The sequence below is a fragment of the Drosophila grimshawi genome, unplaced genomic scaffold (genome assembly GCF_018153295.1).
Source record: "Drosophila grimshawi isolate 15287-2541.00 unplaced genomic scaffold, ASM1815329v1 contig_1006, whole genome shotgun sequence".
Lineage (NCBI taxonomy): Eukaryota > Metazoa > Arthropoda > Insecta > Diptera > Drosophilidae > Drosophila > Drosophila grimshawi.
This window is the reverse complement of record NW_025062489.1, coordinates 1,601,140-1,619,489: the sequence shown is the minus strand read 5'-3', so window position 1 is coordinate 1,619,489 and position 18,350 is coordinate 1,601,140. Positions and strand designations below refer to the sequence as shown.

General features: G+C 37.2%; 1 protein-coding gene across 2 annotated transcripts; it reads left to right on the top strand.

Moving 5' to 3' along the window:
• Positions 1-678: 678 nt before the first annotated feature.
• On the top strand, positions 679-14,854 carry LOC6564835 (putative uncharacterized protein DDB_G0283051). Of its 2 annotated transcripts, XR_006246924.1 has the most exons (3): positions 679-786; positions 3,523-3,942; positions 14,454-14,675. XR_006246924.1 is itself a non-coding variant. In XM_043216454.1 (2 exons), exons 1-2 carry the CDS (start codon positions 769-771, stop codon positions 14,748-14,750), a joined length of 315 nt encoding a protein of 104 aa, XP_043072389.1. In that variant the 5' UTR covers positions 679-768; the 3' UTR covers positions 14,751-14,854. The 2 variants fall into 2 exon arrangements, 1 of the variants encoding a protein (XP_043072389.1); XM_043216454.1 differs by lacking the exon at positions 3,523-3,942 and having other exon boundaries at positions 14,454-14,854.
• Positions 14,855-18,350: the final 3,496 nt, after the last annotated feature.

Sequence of the window (18,350 nt, the reverse complement as noted above, 5' to 3'; positions counted from 1 at the left end):
TTTGGCAGATTTAGTAAAGCATTTGCTATTTCTAAGTCAAGCTTGCAACCCATGACTCACAATATATATGAAAAAAGATTCGATTGTTGGTATTTCAAAAGAAGTAAATCAAAAGCTTAAATATAAAATCATTTAAAAAGCAATCAGTTGTTGCAGACAGAACAGAGACAGACAAACTATATGATTAACTTTCTAGCAGCTTCAGCGTTCAGGCCGAAACTTTTTAATTCGATTGAATACTTTCCAAATTTGCATCTCTACTCAAATTACAATTGATTTCTATTAAAATACAAGTACAATGATTGGTGGAGTAGGAGTAGCAGTAGCAGTAAGTAGGGAGGGGACAACAACAGGGTCTTGTGCAACTGCTAAGAAGTGCAAACTGTCCCAATGCTTTGTGTAGTGGCCAAGTGCAAGTCCATATTTTGACGCTAGTTTTCACCACACAGAGGCAGGCAGTGGAGAAAAGTGGTCAAACCTGTGTGTCGTCTGCACAGTCAAATTGCACGACGCGCAACGATTTTCCATCGGCTTCGGCTGCTGCTGCTGCTGCTGCTGTTGGCTGCGACGTCGGCGCCAACGTCAGCGGCATTATCAGGTCCAGGCAGAGACTGCGACTTCAGTCGCAAGCGAGCGTTCAGCGCGTGAACGTTGTGTCTGGCAGAAGCAGTAACTCTAAATAGCAGTAGAGGCATTGGCCGGAACAGTAGCAGTCACTGTGGAACGTTACCAGTACCAGTGAACAGTAGCAGTCACTGTGAAGCGTCAATGTCGCGTGCTTTTCCCGTATGTTTCCTGCTTACTAACTTATGTATTTTTTTCAAGTGTTTTTCCAAGTGATTTTCGCGCGCGTTTTCCACGTGCCACGTGCTGCATGTGGCGGCTTCAATTTGTTTTTTGTTGTTGCTCGTTTGTTTGTTTGTTTGTTTGTTTGTTTGTGCGTGTGTGCCTCAAAAGACCGCTGCAATTAGCACCTTTCAAGCAGAAACAATTTCATTTACGATTTGTTCTCTGATTCAGCGAAAGTTGCTTGCATTTTATATTTGGTTTTGCAACTGTATTTGCTTTATAAAAATCAGTGAATTTACACGTATTAAATCAGTTATCTTTGTTAATTGTTGGGGAAATTGCAGACGTTGCCTGCAATTTTGCCGCACAAAGCAAATAAAAGTTCTCAACAAATTTTCGACTGAGCGAAAACATTCAAAAGAATTTTGTCTGTGGTCCCAAAAATTAAGTTAAATATCAAATCAGTTTTAAGCAGATTTCAACTTTTGTTTTCTATTTTTTTTTTTTTGTGGCAAAAACCTTAAAGTGTTGAATTTAATTTCAAGACGAAAAGTACAAATGATTCATATGAGTTTGTGTGTGGCCCAAATGGATTCTAGAGTTTGACCTTTTTGAAATATTTATTTACGAAAGACTAAAAACTATATTTGCAACTTATTAGTTTTTTCTGAGTTGACGAACGGCAATTTTCCCCATGCTCAGCAAAGATCTTAATAAGCCACCTGAAAAACAATATAATCGATGTTGGATTTGTGCTCTTCTTATATTATGTTGCCTCCATGAATATTATATTTGTTTTTATTTTTTTCACGTCTATTACGTATTGTGTACATAGCGCTTGCGAATTATAAGCCCATGCTTATGTGTTAGTTTTCGTTTTATACTCTGATACCGAAAGTGATCGAGTATATTGGTTTTGTGAAATCTATTCGTCTATATGAATGCCACTTATTTACACCATTAAAGCTAGCAACTTCAAACTTGTGACATACAGTAATCTTTGCCAGTGTCAGACGAAATGTAGAGGTTGGGGTGCCGTGTCTATACTGGGGGCCAGGAAATCGATATAGCCACATATCTCACATAGTTTTAAAACTAGAGTCATCCAACTTGGAATGCAATTTTTGGGTCAAGCCAACACACCTGGTAATTCACCCATGAATATAAGAAGTTCAAATATCTTGTATACTTTTTAACTCCCCTTAAAGATCTATTCGGGCAATTCTATAGATAGAGACATTAAAATTAACAGGCACAACTCTCACCAACATTCCACCCCAACACAGGTTATTTGCTGCTATAACATTGACATCGGGGTATTCAGCAGTCGGTTACTCCCGACCACAACGTTCTCACTTGTATTCGTTTTTTGATTTGTCTAGTTTGTCACTTCAACGATATTGAAACTGCATCGGGTTTCAGTTTTCTTTGCTGTTTTAATTCGCTTTGACTTTCACCGCCGGGGGTTTTTCTGTGAGTGACTTGGCAATTATACTGTCGCGTATTTATACCCTGTAAACATTCCAGAGGTATACCACATGATCAAGAAAATATATTTGAACCTATAATATATTTTATCAAATTCGTCATCCTAGATGCCCATGTGTAGATTCCGTTTACTTCTTTTTACTATCCTGTGATATATCTAAAGAAATTCATTAAAGCGAACTATATTTGTGTGTTGAGATTTTCTCTATTTGAATTGATATGGGTAAACTGATATTGATGTAGATTTTATCTATGTTTTTCTTTTCTCTGCTTTAATTTTCAAATTATTTTTAATCAGCCTGCAAATCTTTGCCATATTCATGTTTAGCGAGTTCAGTTTTCAGCTTAATTTCAGCTTTTGTTTCGTACTTAAATTTGCTGTAAAAATTCCATTAACGCTGCTTCTTCTCATACTGAATGCTTGGCACATTTCGTTTCATTGAAAATCTTATTGTCATTTCATTTGATTAAAAATTTCATAATGCGCATCCTGCGAGCATTTGTCAACTAAGTACACCAACGACAACAAAGCCGAGTCCCTACACTTTTTTGCCTGTCCCGCAGGCAGCGGCTCTGTTTCGTGTGTGTGTGTGTCTGTGTTTGTGTCTGTGTATGTGTGTGTATGTGTGTGTGTGCTTGTCTCTCTGTGTGTGTAAATGTAAGAATTCAGGAGAAAAATGAAAACGTTCCGCAGCATTTGCGATTGTCGGCTTTAGTTGTCTGCTTTGTCGCGTTTGCTCATTTGCTCATTTGCTCGCTGTATAACCTGCCCTGCTAAAACTGTCAAAAATGGTTTCGTAAAAGTCAATTTATATTACCATTATGCGCATAAATCATATGGCTTATTGGCAGGGAAAGTTTGGTAAGGGTCTGGTAATTTGACTACATAAAATTCATAAAATTTAATTACAAGCTCAATAAGCAATTGCTATAAGTTACTATAACATATTTTAGATGTGAAAATTTCCAAGTGACCCAATCAAAAATGTATATGAGAACATTTAGAATCATTAAAATGGTATCTGCTAGTCGCACTTTGCTTTTTCGTTCATAAAATGTTTGGTGATTTTTGTTTACTTTTTGTCCCAGCAATTTTTGTTTTACTGCTTCATGTTTTATTTAGGTGGCAATTTTGACGTTGTTGTTAGTTTTAATTTGATTTCCATTTTGGCTCCCAAACAACTACAACTACAACAACAACAACAACATCCACACCACCAACAACAACAAACAAACAAACGACAGAACAAAGTAAGCGAATGGTCCCAGAAAAATGTGGCGCTTATGAAATGCCCAACGCCCGTTCCATTGCATGGCAAATGAGCCGAAATTGAGCATCAGGGGAGCGACCGTAGAATAAGAGTGAAATTAGAGAAATGTGAACAACAATTTTGCCACGCTGCAAATAAAAATTGCATGTGCAATGACTTTATTTGTGTCATCACAAATCGCAGCTAACAGCTTAAAACTTAGCGGTTTATTGCTATTTCATACGAATTATTGATCTATGCTCGACAACGACAACAACAAAACAAACATTGGAAACAATAATAGCAACAATCTCATTTAACGGCAACATTGAACATCAATTGACATCACGCATACGCAGTGTTTGACGCCAAATTTTTGCAACAATTTTGTGTGTTAATTGGTCGTGTCGAATGGGTAAGTGAAATTTCTTGTTTGCTTCACACATCTACCGCTTTTCCTTTCTTTCGTTTTACTCATTTTCACCATAAAAATGCTTTGCCAGTTTTCCACACACATCTGAAACCACGTATTGAGAAGTCGCTTCAAACCAATTAAAAAATATTGACATTTTAATGCACTTTTTCCCGTAGATGTGCGCCGCCATGAAATATATGTATATATTCCTGACTAACATCATGAGCACAGTCGATATAGTCGTATTCCTGTACATGTCTGTCTGTCAAACTAGACTCGTAGGTCTGCTGTAAAACATATTTTTTGCAATCATATCAACAAAGCTAACTAATGCTAACCTAACATTATGAATTACATTTTTCGTTTCCATTTGAAGATAGATTGTAATAGGCACAGAAAACTGCATATTGGAAAAAGAAACTTTTTATTTAATTTAAATGGTTTTAAAAGATGGTGATACAACATGATAACCGTTTCAAGTTTTCATTTAATAAATAATATATATTATTATATCGATAAGCTTAAGTTTGATTTATCATGAAGGTTAAGTTTGGCGATTCGATAAAAGAGAACACGTCGGCCGGTTGCGTATTTGGTTTGTTTTGTATTTTTGATACAATGCGTTGCATTTGTTTGATTTCTATCGAAAGCTTTTGAGCAATTGTTATTTAATTAAACAAATTGTTTTGCTTGGCATTTTCATTAACAATTTCTATGGCTAGCATTGAATGGTTTTGCAATTTGATTTCGTTATGGTTTTTGTCCTTTACCCAATAGCCAAAACTCCATTTATTTAAATTTTCATTACGAATACCACAAAAAAAAAAACACACACACACACACAGGCACACAGTTACACACACACGTGTGGTTAGGGGATATGTGGTTGTGCACAATAAAATCTGTGGAGAAGTAGCTAATGAAAATTTCGGGAAATGCATTTCCTGTCCGATATTGCATTTGACATGCCAAATTGTAAAAATTATAGATTTATGTTTGAGCAAATAAGCACACACACTTTGCAGATGAATACAATACAAATATGCACGGCTTATAGATATATTTATTTACATTTATTTAACTCTGAGTATTGACCTCATGTCGAGTGTTGGCTGCTGTCAAAGGTTTGACAGTTTGATATGCGATACGTTTAATTTGGCTATTATTTTAATATAATTCAATTAAAAGATTTTTATTTACTTAATTAGGCTCGTTGAATCGATTCCAGTTTGCAGTATGCAAATAATTGCATTTATTTTTAGTCGAGCGCTTTTTCAACTTCATTCATAATTGATGGCAAATTTGTGTGCTTATTATATACTTTATTCTATATATTTAACACTTTTGAGGTTTATTTCAGCAAATGCTGCTATATTCAGAAACAAAGAAATTAAATAACAATTATTGCAAACATTTATATTAAAACATTTGGCTTCAGAATCGAAGCTCTTAAACTAAGAACAATGCCAATCTGGAATGTGTGTTTAAAAATAAGAACGAGTCGAGGAAGTAAGAAGATTTAATTCTATTCAGTCTATGATAATCTAACTCTATCTAAGAATATGTTCTTGACTTAGGATTTTTAAAATGGATGGATATTTAACGGAAATTGGCGAATATAATCGAAATTGAAATAAATTGCGCCATTTTATTGAAAATTCCGAAAATCTAAAAAGTAAGTGAAAATGGGAGCACAGCTGTAGGCAAATAAATAATTCACTTGCACCCAAAAGTCAGTCGAAAGTCTTGCTGTAAAAATACCCACAAATGCGGCAACGCCCCACAGTTTTGATCGCCCATCAGCATAAAGCAACAACATGCCAACAGAGTCAGCGATGCATTCAGAATGCCTTTTAATTATCACGCGGTAGTTGATAATACAGAGAGAAAAAAAACTGAACAAAAACTAATAAATAAATACGTAAATTCAAAAATAAATAAACAAGTACTCAAATCAACTATGCGTGAAGAGCTTACACTCAGTTGTATGCCTATTTTTTAATATATTTTTTCCTCATTATTAAATCAAAATACAAAACCTTTAATTTGTAAATTGTTGTTTCAACTCGGAATCAATGCTAATGCTGGATTAATTTTGCAAAAATTAAAGCTGACACTAGCACAAGTAAGTTGGGCTTTAAACTAGACTTATGTGATTAAAAAGATTTGTTTGACATAAGTTTACTTATGCATCACATTTGCCAGTGATTCTCTCAATCTCTCTCAAATCTCGCAATCAATTTCTGAAATTTGTTTGCTTGTAATTGTGATATTTTCTGATGTGCCGCGAGCCTGTCGTGGGTGGTTTCATGATAAGGATTTTAAGTTTTCAGAGTGGGAACCAAGATCATTCGACCTGAATCCCATAGAGTGGGGACAAGTGGGGACACCTGTTCCATTGAGCTTAAGTGGGTAATCGACGGTTTCGGACAGTTGAGCACCTACCAAGGCTGTCGTTAAGGAATGGGTCAAAATCTAACTATCTGAGTTCTAAAAAGTTGTTGAATCGATGCCAAATCGATTTCTTTTTTAGTTATAAACAATCATAAAACATTTTTATGACATTTCAACATATTATATCCTCACTTTAAACAAAAAAATATTAATAAAAAAATGTTATGTTAATGTTACAAACTTAATTCCTTTTTCATTCGACGTGAATTTAAAACAGCCAACTTTTCTGGAACAAAAAAAAATTTTAATTTTATTTGAAATTTTATAAATTTCGTGGAGTGTATATATATATGTATACATATATATATATAGTCTTCTGATTTTGTTGTGTTGTTCCCTGTACTTTGGCTTTTGATAGCAAAGTCGATTGAGATACAAGCAAAGCTCTGGCTTAGGCAACTCTAGTTAACTGTCAAAACTGAAGGAATTGGTAGTTGGATAATGGAGGGTGTGTGGGTAGGTTAGTAAAGCTACCTGGCTAAGCACCTTAAGCCATGGCAGCAACAAAACAGATTGCCACGACTGTCAGGCCTTTGATTTTCTCCAGGTTTACGCAGGGCGTAACTCTTGCATCTCCGTCTTGTTGTTGTTTTTGTTCATTCCTTTTTCCTTACACTTCATCAATTTGACTTGGGCAATGTGTGGACCTCCAATTCCAGCAAATTCCCCGCACATCTTCATCATCATCAGCCGGCAAATAAATGCGCAAACACATGTTCCCAATAAAGTTGTGACCATCTCTCTCTCTCTCTCTCTCTCTCTCCCCCTCTCTCTCTCTCTCTCTCTCTGTCTCTCTTTCTCTGTGTGCATATGCTTGAAGTTTTTGTATGTGCGTATGTGTGTGTGTGCGTATGTGTCTAATGTATGTATTTGCATCTTTTAGTGTGTGTGTCAAACACGTGTAGACGAGCGCAAGCCGGGCAAAAACTATACAAAAAGTTTTGGCTTTGCGAATGGCCCAAGGCACCAATTGCGTTAAAACCCGACTGGTTAACAGAAGGTGGCCAAAAGTTAATAGCTGGCCAACAGCTGTAATTCGTAGATACACAAACTGACTAAATATTGGGAAATGTGCGTGTGCAATTCTCGATTTGCCGCAATTCAACTGATATGCAATGTAAGTAAGTTAGAACAACATTTACGGCAAACTTGGGGCATCAAATAAGTTGAGGTACACAATATATGAGATACTAACTCATATTAGCTGGCCTTGTCTGCCTCGAGTGCACTTTCTAATATCCCAACTCAGTTCATTACCCATTTTCCAAACGCAAAATATTACCTTAACTTAGTTGATCAGCTATGTTAAAAATACCCAATAATACCATAGCTGAATCCTTCGCAGATTTTCCGCCTGCAATAGTCAATATTTCAAAGTCGTAGTAAAAGGATTTTTTTTTTAAGTTGGCCTTAGCACTATCTTTCAACATGATTTTTAATGACTTAACATCGACGTTTGAAAATTATTTGAGACTATAAAGAATGTAAACGTTTCAAAACCTGAAGATTTGCCTAACTCCGGAAGTTTGACTTGTCAGTCCATGTTTTTGATACTATGCTACAATGTGTACACATGTAAATTTGAAAAATATTTAGAGACAGAACGAACATCTTCTACTTCAAGTTTATAACAGATGGCTGCTACTTACTGCACAGCTCAGCTGACAGTTGACAAACGCTACAGATAAAGGGGCTTAGTGTAACACTTCCGTTTCCTGCACGTGTCTCGCACAAACACCAACACACACACGCACACACACACGCACACGCACACACAAACACACACACGCCCATCGCAACGCCAAGCGGACTGGCCGATTTATGTAGAGACTGGCCGCTTGGGGTATGCGCGCAGACATTTGATTAATGGTTTTTATGCATCACTTCGGCTCGGAGCGTTGCGCTTATGAGGCAAGTGTATGGCAACAGCAGTGTTGCCATCGAATATGCGTGTTGTGGCTCGGTGCCCGAACAGGCAGCGGCTACTCAGCTACTGTAACTGTAACTGTAACTGTAACTGTAGCTGTAACTGTAACTGCAACTTTAGGGTTACTGTAACTGTAACTGTAACTGAAACTTTAGGGTTACTGTAACTGTAACTGTAACTGTAACTGTTACCCTATAGCCAACTGACAAGCGGCCTTATGTGGTATGCCATATGATTTTATATATATGTATATATCTGCATGAAAGATGGTGTGTGTGTGTGTGTGTGTGTGTGTGTGTGAGTTTGATTCATTTTGCACATGTCGTTGGGTTCGCCACGTTTTTCGTGCTGATTAGTTTTGGGAATTATACGCTCTGGACTCTTGAGCTCGTTGGCCTCGATTGTCAAATATTGAAATAGATGCGCTTTGTATTTAACATTCAGCTTGGCCAGCTGTCAGTTTGCATCCCTTGGGTGTTGGGCCGAAAGGTTAATTGGTTACAAGTGTTCATTAAGTAGCTGAGAGACTTGCGTGTCTCCTTGAAACATCGATGTTTTACGGCACGGGAGATCTTCAATAAGTTAAGCTTTCAATTCGTTTGATTAGCCTGGCCAAAAGTTCATTTGAATTGCCCAGCCTCAATTGGCATGTGATTGAATTTGGCACTCGATGCAAATCAAATTAGATGCTGCAGCTCTACCGCACTTCAAAGGCTCCAACGCTTTTAATCGAAAGACCAATACAAATGCCTGTAGGCAGAACCAGGCGCCTGGCCAACAACAATAAAAAAGTCCAATTGAAGTTGAGAGGCGATGCATTCGCTTGATGATTGCACTGTAAGCGGGGTCGGTTTGACGAGGCCAATTACCACCTGCTCTTTTCAACCAGTTCAATACCTTTTGTTTTTTGCATACCTTGTTGTACCAATGCAACAGTAGGTAGCCGCCCAATATAGGACTGTCGAGGGACCTTTGATAGATAGGATTAGTGAAGCAAAAAGGTAATAAATAAATGCTGATCGATCTCTATTATGCCACAATATTGCAATAATGAGATGATTGCGATTCGCAAAAATAAAATTCTGAATGTCTTCTTTTTCTGTCAAAAATACAATATACTTTTCTGTAATATGCTCTCTTTTTACCATACCTAAATAAATTTGTAAATATATAAAAGATATGTGCATATATAGTTAGGAAGGGAATCCCAAAGGCGATCATTTGTACGTCTATAAGACACTATAGGACTTTACTTGTTTTCTTTGTGAGCCCATCACCACGTTTTGCCGTGCAATGCAATTTCGGGACTCTATCAACGCCGTAAATCTGCATGCTCCAGCTCGCTAGCCTTTAAGAGTGCCTCAAGTGCTCGCTATTAGCCTAACGAGCAACAAGATGCAGCGCCCACACACCTACGCCTCCACCCTCCGCCTGCCTCACCACTCGACGTCTGACCAAGCCGTGCACTTGCTCCTGCTTCCTCTCAAGTTTTTATGCGCAGCCCCATTCCCATTCCATGAAATTCCCACACCATACCAGACCACAACTGGCGTTCTTATCAGCGTCGCACGTTTTTATCATAAATTTTACAATTTTTCGCTCATTTTTGTGGCCGCAAGTTGCAGGTGGAAGCGATATGTACAGATGGTATATATATGTATATATAAATAAATATACATATGAAACTAAAATGATTGGCCTGGACATAAAATGTGAAGTTGTTTTGCCAGTCGGGTCCAATGAGCCGTTAAAATGCATTATAAAGCGACATTTCCACATATACATATGGACCGATGTACATTTTATATGTATATATATATATGTGTATTACGTATACGTAATTCTCTTACAAGTCCTGCGAGCGGTAGGGTTATAAATGTAACCGGATGCCACTCGGACTCTGATATCTCGTTATTGTTTATCAATTTTATGAGCTTGGCCATAAAGTGCTGCCAGGAAGTTTGAGAATCAAATACAAAATCAAAGTACGCTAGTAAAAAAGTGGATGGGGTAACGAAAAATTGGAATGGAAATTGTGGTTGATTCCGCAAAGTATTTTAGAGTGAAGCCGAGCCAAACTTTAATATGGTAATCAGCTATAATAATATGTACATAATATTTTACAATCAGAAATGAGAAAGGAATTTTAATTAAAATTTAAATTCTTGTTTTGTGATGAAATAGCGAATTGTTTTCCATTCTTGGAGCACGTCCACACATTTCTTAAATTCTTAGTATGCAAGTTATTAAATTCAATTAATTTAAAAGGCAATCCATAAGCAAAATGTTCTCTTTATTCTCTGATTCTTTGCCCATTTAAACTTTTAATTTAAACTCTCTCTCTCTCTCTCTCTCTCTCTCTCTCTCGCTCTGAGCTGTCACTTAGTTTCACAGAGTTGAGTCTGAGCTCAACAAATTTATGGCCATGCGAGGCTTACATTATGAGTCCCATATGAATGCAATGAAATGCGCTGATTGCCAATGTATTCTGATACCTCTGCCTCTGGACTATGTTTATATATCTCATACTTTACATAACGTATACCGTATACCTCATGGCTGATGTCCAGATTCCTGATGCTGATTCTCACACTTTTTACCTCTCACTTGTCGCCCCACCCCCCACACCAACCTCGGCCGCGCCGTTGAACGCTGAAAGGCCATTGAGTGCCCATAAACTTTACAGCCTTCACGTACATATGTACATACACATACATATATGGGTTTGAGATTCGTTTTGTTTTTTCATTTTTCCATTTTTTGTTCTGTATTTGTATTGCATATTGTGTATACGCAGCGCTTGCCGGAAACAAGCTCCCCACTTATGCAAACGATCCCAAAACCGATGTGTGAGATTATGTGTATGTGTATGAGTGGGTGTGTATGTGTGGCTGTTTATACAAAGTATCATTCACGCTATCATTGCCATCAACCAAGAGCTGCAGCAACGTCAGCCCGCGAATCCTTAGCACAGTTCAAAAATTGCAAAATATTTGCCAGCAATTCTGCTGCAAATTTTTACACAGCTTTAAACGCCCTCTTTAGACGTATGTGATTGAATTTTCTTAAATAACAATTATATTATTTTGAAAATTGATTAAAATCAAAGTGACATATTCTATATTTTGAACATGTCATGATGATGTTGTCACATATGATCTCTCAATGCATTATAGGAAGGGTATTTAATTTTGTGATTTTTACTCAATTGTAGAAATGGCTATATGTGCATATGTATGTGTGTGCACTGCATTGCTGGTGAATTTATTTTAACCTTTTGCTTTTAAGCCTCTTTCTTAATGAAATGGGCATTGATGACTTTACTTAGCTAGAAATTACTTTCTAATTTGGACCAAAATTTGGGGTTCTCAACTCAAATGCAATATTAATCCAGAGACCATAAGGGCAATAAAGACTTTCAGTGTCAGTAAAGACTTTCATGGCAATCAAAATATGATTGAAAATAAATACTGCTAAAATTGTCTATTACTTTTAATTTTATTATTATTGCTGTGCCACTCTTTTGTAAATGTGTTAAAGTTCTTGCTTAAGCCCAACCATGCGCAGAAATGCAATGATTGTCTTGGTCTTAGATTCCTCTTCTCACTGGTATTAAGGGTGCAAGTCTCTTGCTGAGAGAGTCTTTTAGAGAGTCATCTTATTGCCCGGGCAATTATTCAGAATGTATTCTGAAGTCTCGTCATCTTCAAGGCAGTATCTTCCACTATTTTTAGCTTGTGTATGTGCTTGTGCACCCTGGCATGTCCTGTCTGTCCTGTCTCTTTTTATCCGAAGCAAGTTCTTACAAATATTTATGCAGTCAGTTGTTTTGCTGGCTGCTTCTGTGAAAAGCTTGCCAGAACTTCGCACTCTCCTGCTGCAATGTTATGATATATATTTTTTAGTTCATTCATCTATTTCCTAAATTTACATATTAAATAGAGGGTATCACCCAGTCGCTTACTCTCGACACGGGCACTTCGCCTCTGCCTTACACCGTTCCACAGCGCGAAGAGGTGCATTGAAATGATCGCAAGTAAAATGTTGTGATTTTGTTGCTGTTGTATTGCGCTTTGGATGCGCTGTAATTGCAAACAATTTTTTATATTTTGTTGCTGGCAGCTTTTATAATTGCAGCGCACTGCCGCAACGAAACTTGGAACCCCCTTCCTATGGCCCCGGTGCCTCGACCATCGCACTTGCGCCGCGTGTTGCACGTTCCAGTGACTCGCTGCGTTAGCGTCTGTGCCGCACAGCAACATCAAAAGCGCAATTTTTGCTGACGTTTTTATTGCATTATTTTCATTTCGCTGCTGCTGTGCACCACACCCCGAAAACAGTTCCTACCAACTTGGCCCGACTCCCCGCAACAGCTTGCTCTCATTGCTGTTAGGTGCACATTAGCAACAAAAAAGCAAGCATCGTGTCATTATTATCATCATTACGAGCATCATCATGGAATTTATCATCTTTGGTCAGTTTTGTTTTTTGAAATTTTGTTGTTTTTGGATTTTGCTTTTGCTCTTGTCTTCGTTTTGGCTTTGGCTTTTCCTCGTCGCATTTAATTGAAAAGTGAAATTGATTTTTACCGACTGCTTTTGATGGCAAGTGAAAATGCTATTCCTGATTTTTCTTTTGTTGCTTATTTTCTTGTGCATCTATTTATTAAAATTATAAACAACTAAATACGCATGCATATGCACTTTTTTGTTTTGAAGATTTTCTTCTCATATTTGCGGGGGAAAATCTTTCAACTGTTGCTCATTATTTTTCACAACGATTTTCCATTACTTGGGTTTCGCTTTACGCTTCTCTCCCCGTTTGATCTTAATTGCTGGCATTGGTGCGTCTTCTGAATTACCGCTTTAATTGCGCTATAATTCCGCAAATAAAACATTGAAATTCACGAATTGTTCAGGACTCGAGCAGTTATTGCACCATCATTAAAAAAATCTCTTAAGTGCGTGCAGCATATGCTGCTTTGGGGTGGGTTTTGGGAGTGGGGAATGCAGAAGGTTCAGCAAATTTATGGAAAGCATGGAAAGCAGCAAACAGATCATCTTCATTCACAAATATTTGTAATACGTTCGCTGGTCTTTTGATTACCTATGTGTGTGGTTTCACTCGAGCTGCTACTTTAGTCAAAACTAAAGACCATGCAGGTCATATTTTCTTAATTTTGTCCTTATTTATATTAAAATACTAATCAGACAGAGCAACTATCTTATCAACTATATATCCTCGTTGAACGGATTGAATCTGCAGACATGTAAATTTTGGTCATATCGTGTTCTTGAACGATTTAAATAAATTTTATGTATATGCGTCCTGTTTCAAGTTTGGCTGGGAACTGAATATTCTATATTATAATATTCAATTGTATTCGAAAGAGTGGCAGGTTAACTTCAGAACTTATATATCGATTTTTCCAATGGAAGCTATTTGATATAATGGTCCGATGATGATGATTAGTTGGCCAAATGTGTGGAAGATAATAACACGCATTCTTTGTGAAAACAATGTTTTTTAATACAAGAGAAAGTCTTTCAACCGATTGGTCCTATTGCAAATATATGATACAGTGATTCGACGTAGTCGGCTGCGACATTACATACCAGTGACCGAAGCAAAAATACCTGTGCATATTATGTTTCATTAAGATACATTTAAAACTGATGGAGCTTTGCTCTTAAAAACCAATAAAAATATGATAGACGGACAATCGGTCACTAATGTCGACTATATCGACTCGGCTAGAGTAAATATACATAGTTTTGTTAAAAGACTCTCGACAAAATTAGTATACCCTACACAAGTTAAAAAACAAAAAAACAACTCAAATTACTATAATATTATATTATATTCTTTATACATCCTCTGGCAGAGACCACAGCCCTTATATATGCTAACGCGCTTTTACCTTGATAATGTAATTGATTCTTTTCGCAACTCTTTTCTGTCAATGTCAAATTATCAAAAAAAAAAAGAAGACTTTTATTTACAAGCAATATATGTTTGTATATTTTATATATAATTTTTTTGCAATCCGGTTGCAAGTGACAACAACTTTAGTTGCAAATTCAACTTGAAGTGACTTTTGCTACTGTTTTTAAGACTTTTTTATTTGCAGTGTCAGACAATTTGCGAGAAAAGTTGCATCTCGCTAGCAACTGAAGCGAAGCGGGCAAGAATAATAAAAGAGACACAAAAGGCAACAACATCCTCATCAGAAAGAGACAGCAACTTCGATCTAGCCAAATTGTTGCATAGTTTGACAGTTAGAAAAAACTTACATCTACGGCGGCAACATGTCGTTGTTGTCGGCAACAGCAACAGCAACAGCAACAGCAAAAGCCACAGCAACAGCAGCCACTACACTAACAACAAAAACAAGAGAAAGGACAACCAGAACATGCCGACTTGCTAACATAGTTCAATTCTTGGCAATCGCCTTTTGCTGTTGCTCTCAATTTAAGCTGGTGCTGTTGGTGCACGGGCAGCAGCAACAACAACAACAGCAGCAACAGCAGCAACAGCAGCAGCAGCAACTAAAATACCAGCAATTGCAATATCAAATGCAACAGCAATATGAATACCAACAGCAGCAGCACTATCAACAGCAGTTCCAGCAACAACAGCAGCAACTAGTGTTGCCGACAGCAGCACAAGCAATACCGGAGCAACCCGTCGACTTGCTATCCACGCAACCGTCTCAGGTAAGTGCTGTTAAATATTTCAGTACCTAATTGAAATATATTTTGTATCGATTGACGCTGATTGAAGGGGTTAGCAACTTGCAACTTATTGCACTCAGCTATGATTAAAATAAATTGAAGCAACTGGATATATGTACCTCTTGGATTGAATACGATTGAACAGAGCTAATATCAAAAACAATAACTAAATGACTTACAATTTTCGGCTTAGCTCTAAGCTAAGCTTGCTTTTCGCTTAATACACATATTTTATAGTTTTTTCCATCAAGTGTTTTATTCGCTTGTAGATTGATTGAATCAGTTTGAAATTACTGATGACTGTCTTGGTTGAGTTACAGGCACTTATCGTAATTTTCTCGCCATCTTTGTTTGGAGTTAATAAACTCCTTGTGTAATTAATAAATGCGGCGACATTGCTGCAGCTTGCAACAATATAGTTTTTCGCCATCATCTCTCTCTCTCTCTCTCTCTCTCTCTCTACTTTTTCATATTAGTTCGCTTTTGGCCACATTTCGCTCGCTTAGCTCGATAAATTGAATTTGGGATTGCGAGTTTGCAGCTGTATTTGCTTGAAGACCTAAATCCCAATGACAACTTCACTTTACGTCAACTTAATTTTTCTTTACGTTTTCCTTTCCTTTCCCGCTGCCGCTCTCCTCACTTCAACGACCTAAAGTTCAATAAGCTGATTAGCCAAATGAAAGAATAAAAAACCTTGACTTTCGTTTTGCCTGCCCCGTTTTCTTGTTTTTTTGTTTCTTCTTTTTTTCGGTCGCCATTTTGCGGCGCTTAGTGATTAATTTGTTTCTGATAGATTTTAAGTTATATTTAATTAGAGCCAATTTTCTTGTCGGCCATCGCTTGTGCAGCTGCCAAAGCCAGAGTCGAAGCCAAAAACCATTTAATTTGCAAAAGTTTTTGCAAATCCACAGAAATGTTACAAAATTTGCAAGTTGCTTGGCATTCATATTAATGAAGACAGCGCTAGCATTTAAGAAGCGCATGGAAAGGCGTCACACAGTTTTCAAATGTTAAGCAAAAGTCGTTAAATATGTTAAAGGATGCGTCGCTTAAATTTTACTAAATTGCATCCTGTTAATGTCTGTTCGGTGTTGTTTTTATGATAAACTTACACTTAATATTAATATGTTGGTGTCTTTTGACTTGCAAAATTCGATACTTTTAATGTTTGTAACAGATATGCTAAGTAGCTGTGATTATTAAGACAACTTTTGATAAATAATAATAATAATATACGAATAGGGTTATTTAGTTTGAAGTCAAAAATCAGTTGACTATCAATTAATCAATGTGACTATGTTTTGCACTTAACAGTTGATATCGACTATCCTTTCTAGGCAACATATGGAGTGTGATTTTATTTAAGTGGGCTAGTCGAAAAGGTTTTCAATGCTCTAATAACAATTTCAAATTGAAAATATCTTTCAAATAGCGGGAACCAACAATGTCAGCTGTACACTCGCTGTCACCACCCACAGACAGCTGTAGCTGTAGCCACTTTCAAATAGACAAGAGATTCCATAAAGCACTTTGTTCAAAAACGGCGTCGGTTTGATTCAATCGGCGATTGTCGATGCAGTGGTCGATTGCGTTTATTTTTGCTTTTTTCTTTCCACTCGCAGCTCGCGTAGCTTTTTGCACACACAAAAATATGGAATTTGCGAACGATATTTGGCCAATACTTGACAGTAGGACAGTAGGACTTCTAGGACTTCTTTGATTGCCGGTTGTCTGTAGCCAGCTAGCACTAGCACTAGCTAGCCATTTGAGCATCTGGCCAGTGCCAGTGCTCTGCAAGTGGCTTTCAGTTCGTTCTCATCCGTAAAGTTAACTGCAGACGTTGTCTTCTTTTTGTTCTGATTCTTCTTATTGCCGTTGTCGTCTCTTTTATTTCAAAAAATATCGTTTTACTATTTATCTCTTTTTTAAGCACTTGGCTGCTGTTCGTGTTTTCACAGTATCCTGTTACCAATAAATGCTTGGAAGGCCACAAGTTTATTACTTGTAAATAAGCAACACCCAATAGTAATAGTAGCCCTTAAAAGTTGACAAGTATCGATATTCATGTACACACGTATAAATTAATGCGTAAGAATAAAATGCACAACTTTTTAAACGATCAGCTTGATGGCTATAAAGTATCGTCTTAGCTAAATGCATTTATACTCCGTGTTTTAGCTTGTTTGCAATCAAATTTTATCCATTCAAACACAAACCATATTTTTTCTGTATTTCTAGATATAGAAAGTTTTAGAACAATCACAAAAACCTTGCTCAATTAACTATTAGGTTAATCTTATGGGATATAATTTGATCTTAGCTCCATGCAAATGTTCGGTGCTCCTTACAGGGTATCTGCGTGTCACCATACAATAATATTTGTTGGCCATTTTTTCTTGTTTCACTTTACGTTTGCAATAAAATGAAATCCACACAGACTCCAGAGCGTTATGTGGTCGCTTAGCAATAGCTGTATGGGTAGCTGTAGCTATAGCAGAATGCCCTTCGGTCACATGCAACGGGCATGGACATGGAAACAAATATGCACACACACACACACACACACAGATACGCACACCCACACATAGTGAAAAACTATAAAGCAAAACTCGATGCATATATATTGTCCGTGCATGTGTGTGAGTCACAGCGAAAGCTACTGCATGGAATTTATTTTACCATTCCGTCCCATGGCAAAATTTATGAATTTCGACTCGTTGCCGCCGCTGGCCGCACATATGCGGTTTTTATATATTGACACTTAAAATTTATTGCTCTTAAAATCTACAAAACGCTGGCGCAACGACCCAGCCGGGCCGGGGACTCATTCCGCTTACTTTTCGTTTCGTTTCGTTTCATTTCGTTTCGTATCGTTTTGCACTGTGTAACGTTTTTGTTCTGTTTTGCTTTGTTTTCATTTGTTTTCATTTGTTTTGTTTTGGTTTGGTTTTGTTCTGTTTGCTTTAGTTCCGTTTGGCTCGGACAGCTAGCTTAGCTTCTTTTCCGTTCGAAAAATTGAAAATTGTTTTGCTGTGTGCAAACTATGAAAAGTCAGCGACAGGGCGCTGTAAGCTGACAAAACTAAGCGGCAAATCGAGCGTAAAATTGTTAGGGTTGCCACCATGCCAACATGCCAAACATCCACATATGCATATGCAGTTATGAAAAAATATTAGCACAAAGTATTCAAGTGACGCTAATGCTAAAACTCGTTCCTACTACTATTTAAATGTTGTGTTAGGCTTAGAGACTTGCACGAAGAGAATAGTGTAAAGTAATTGATTGTGGTA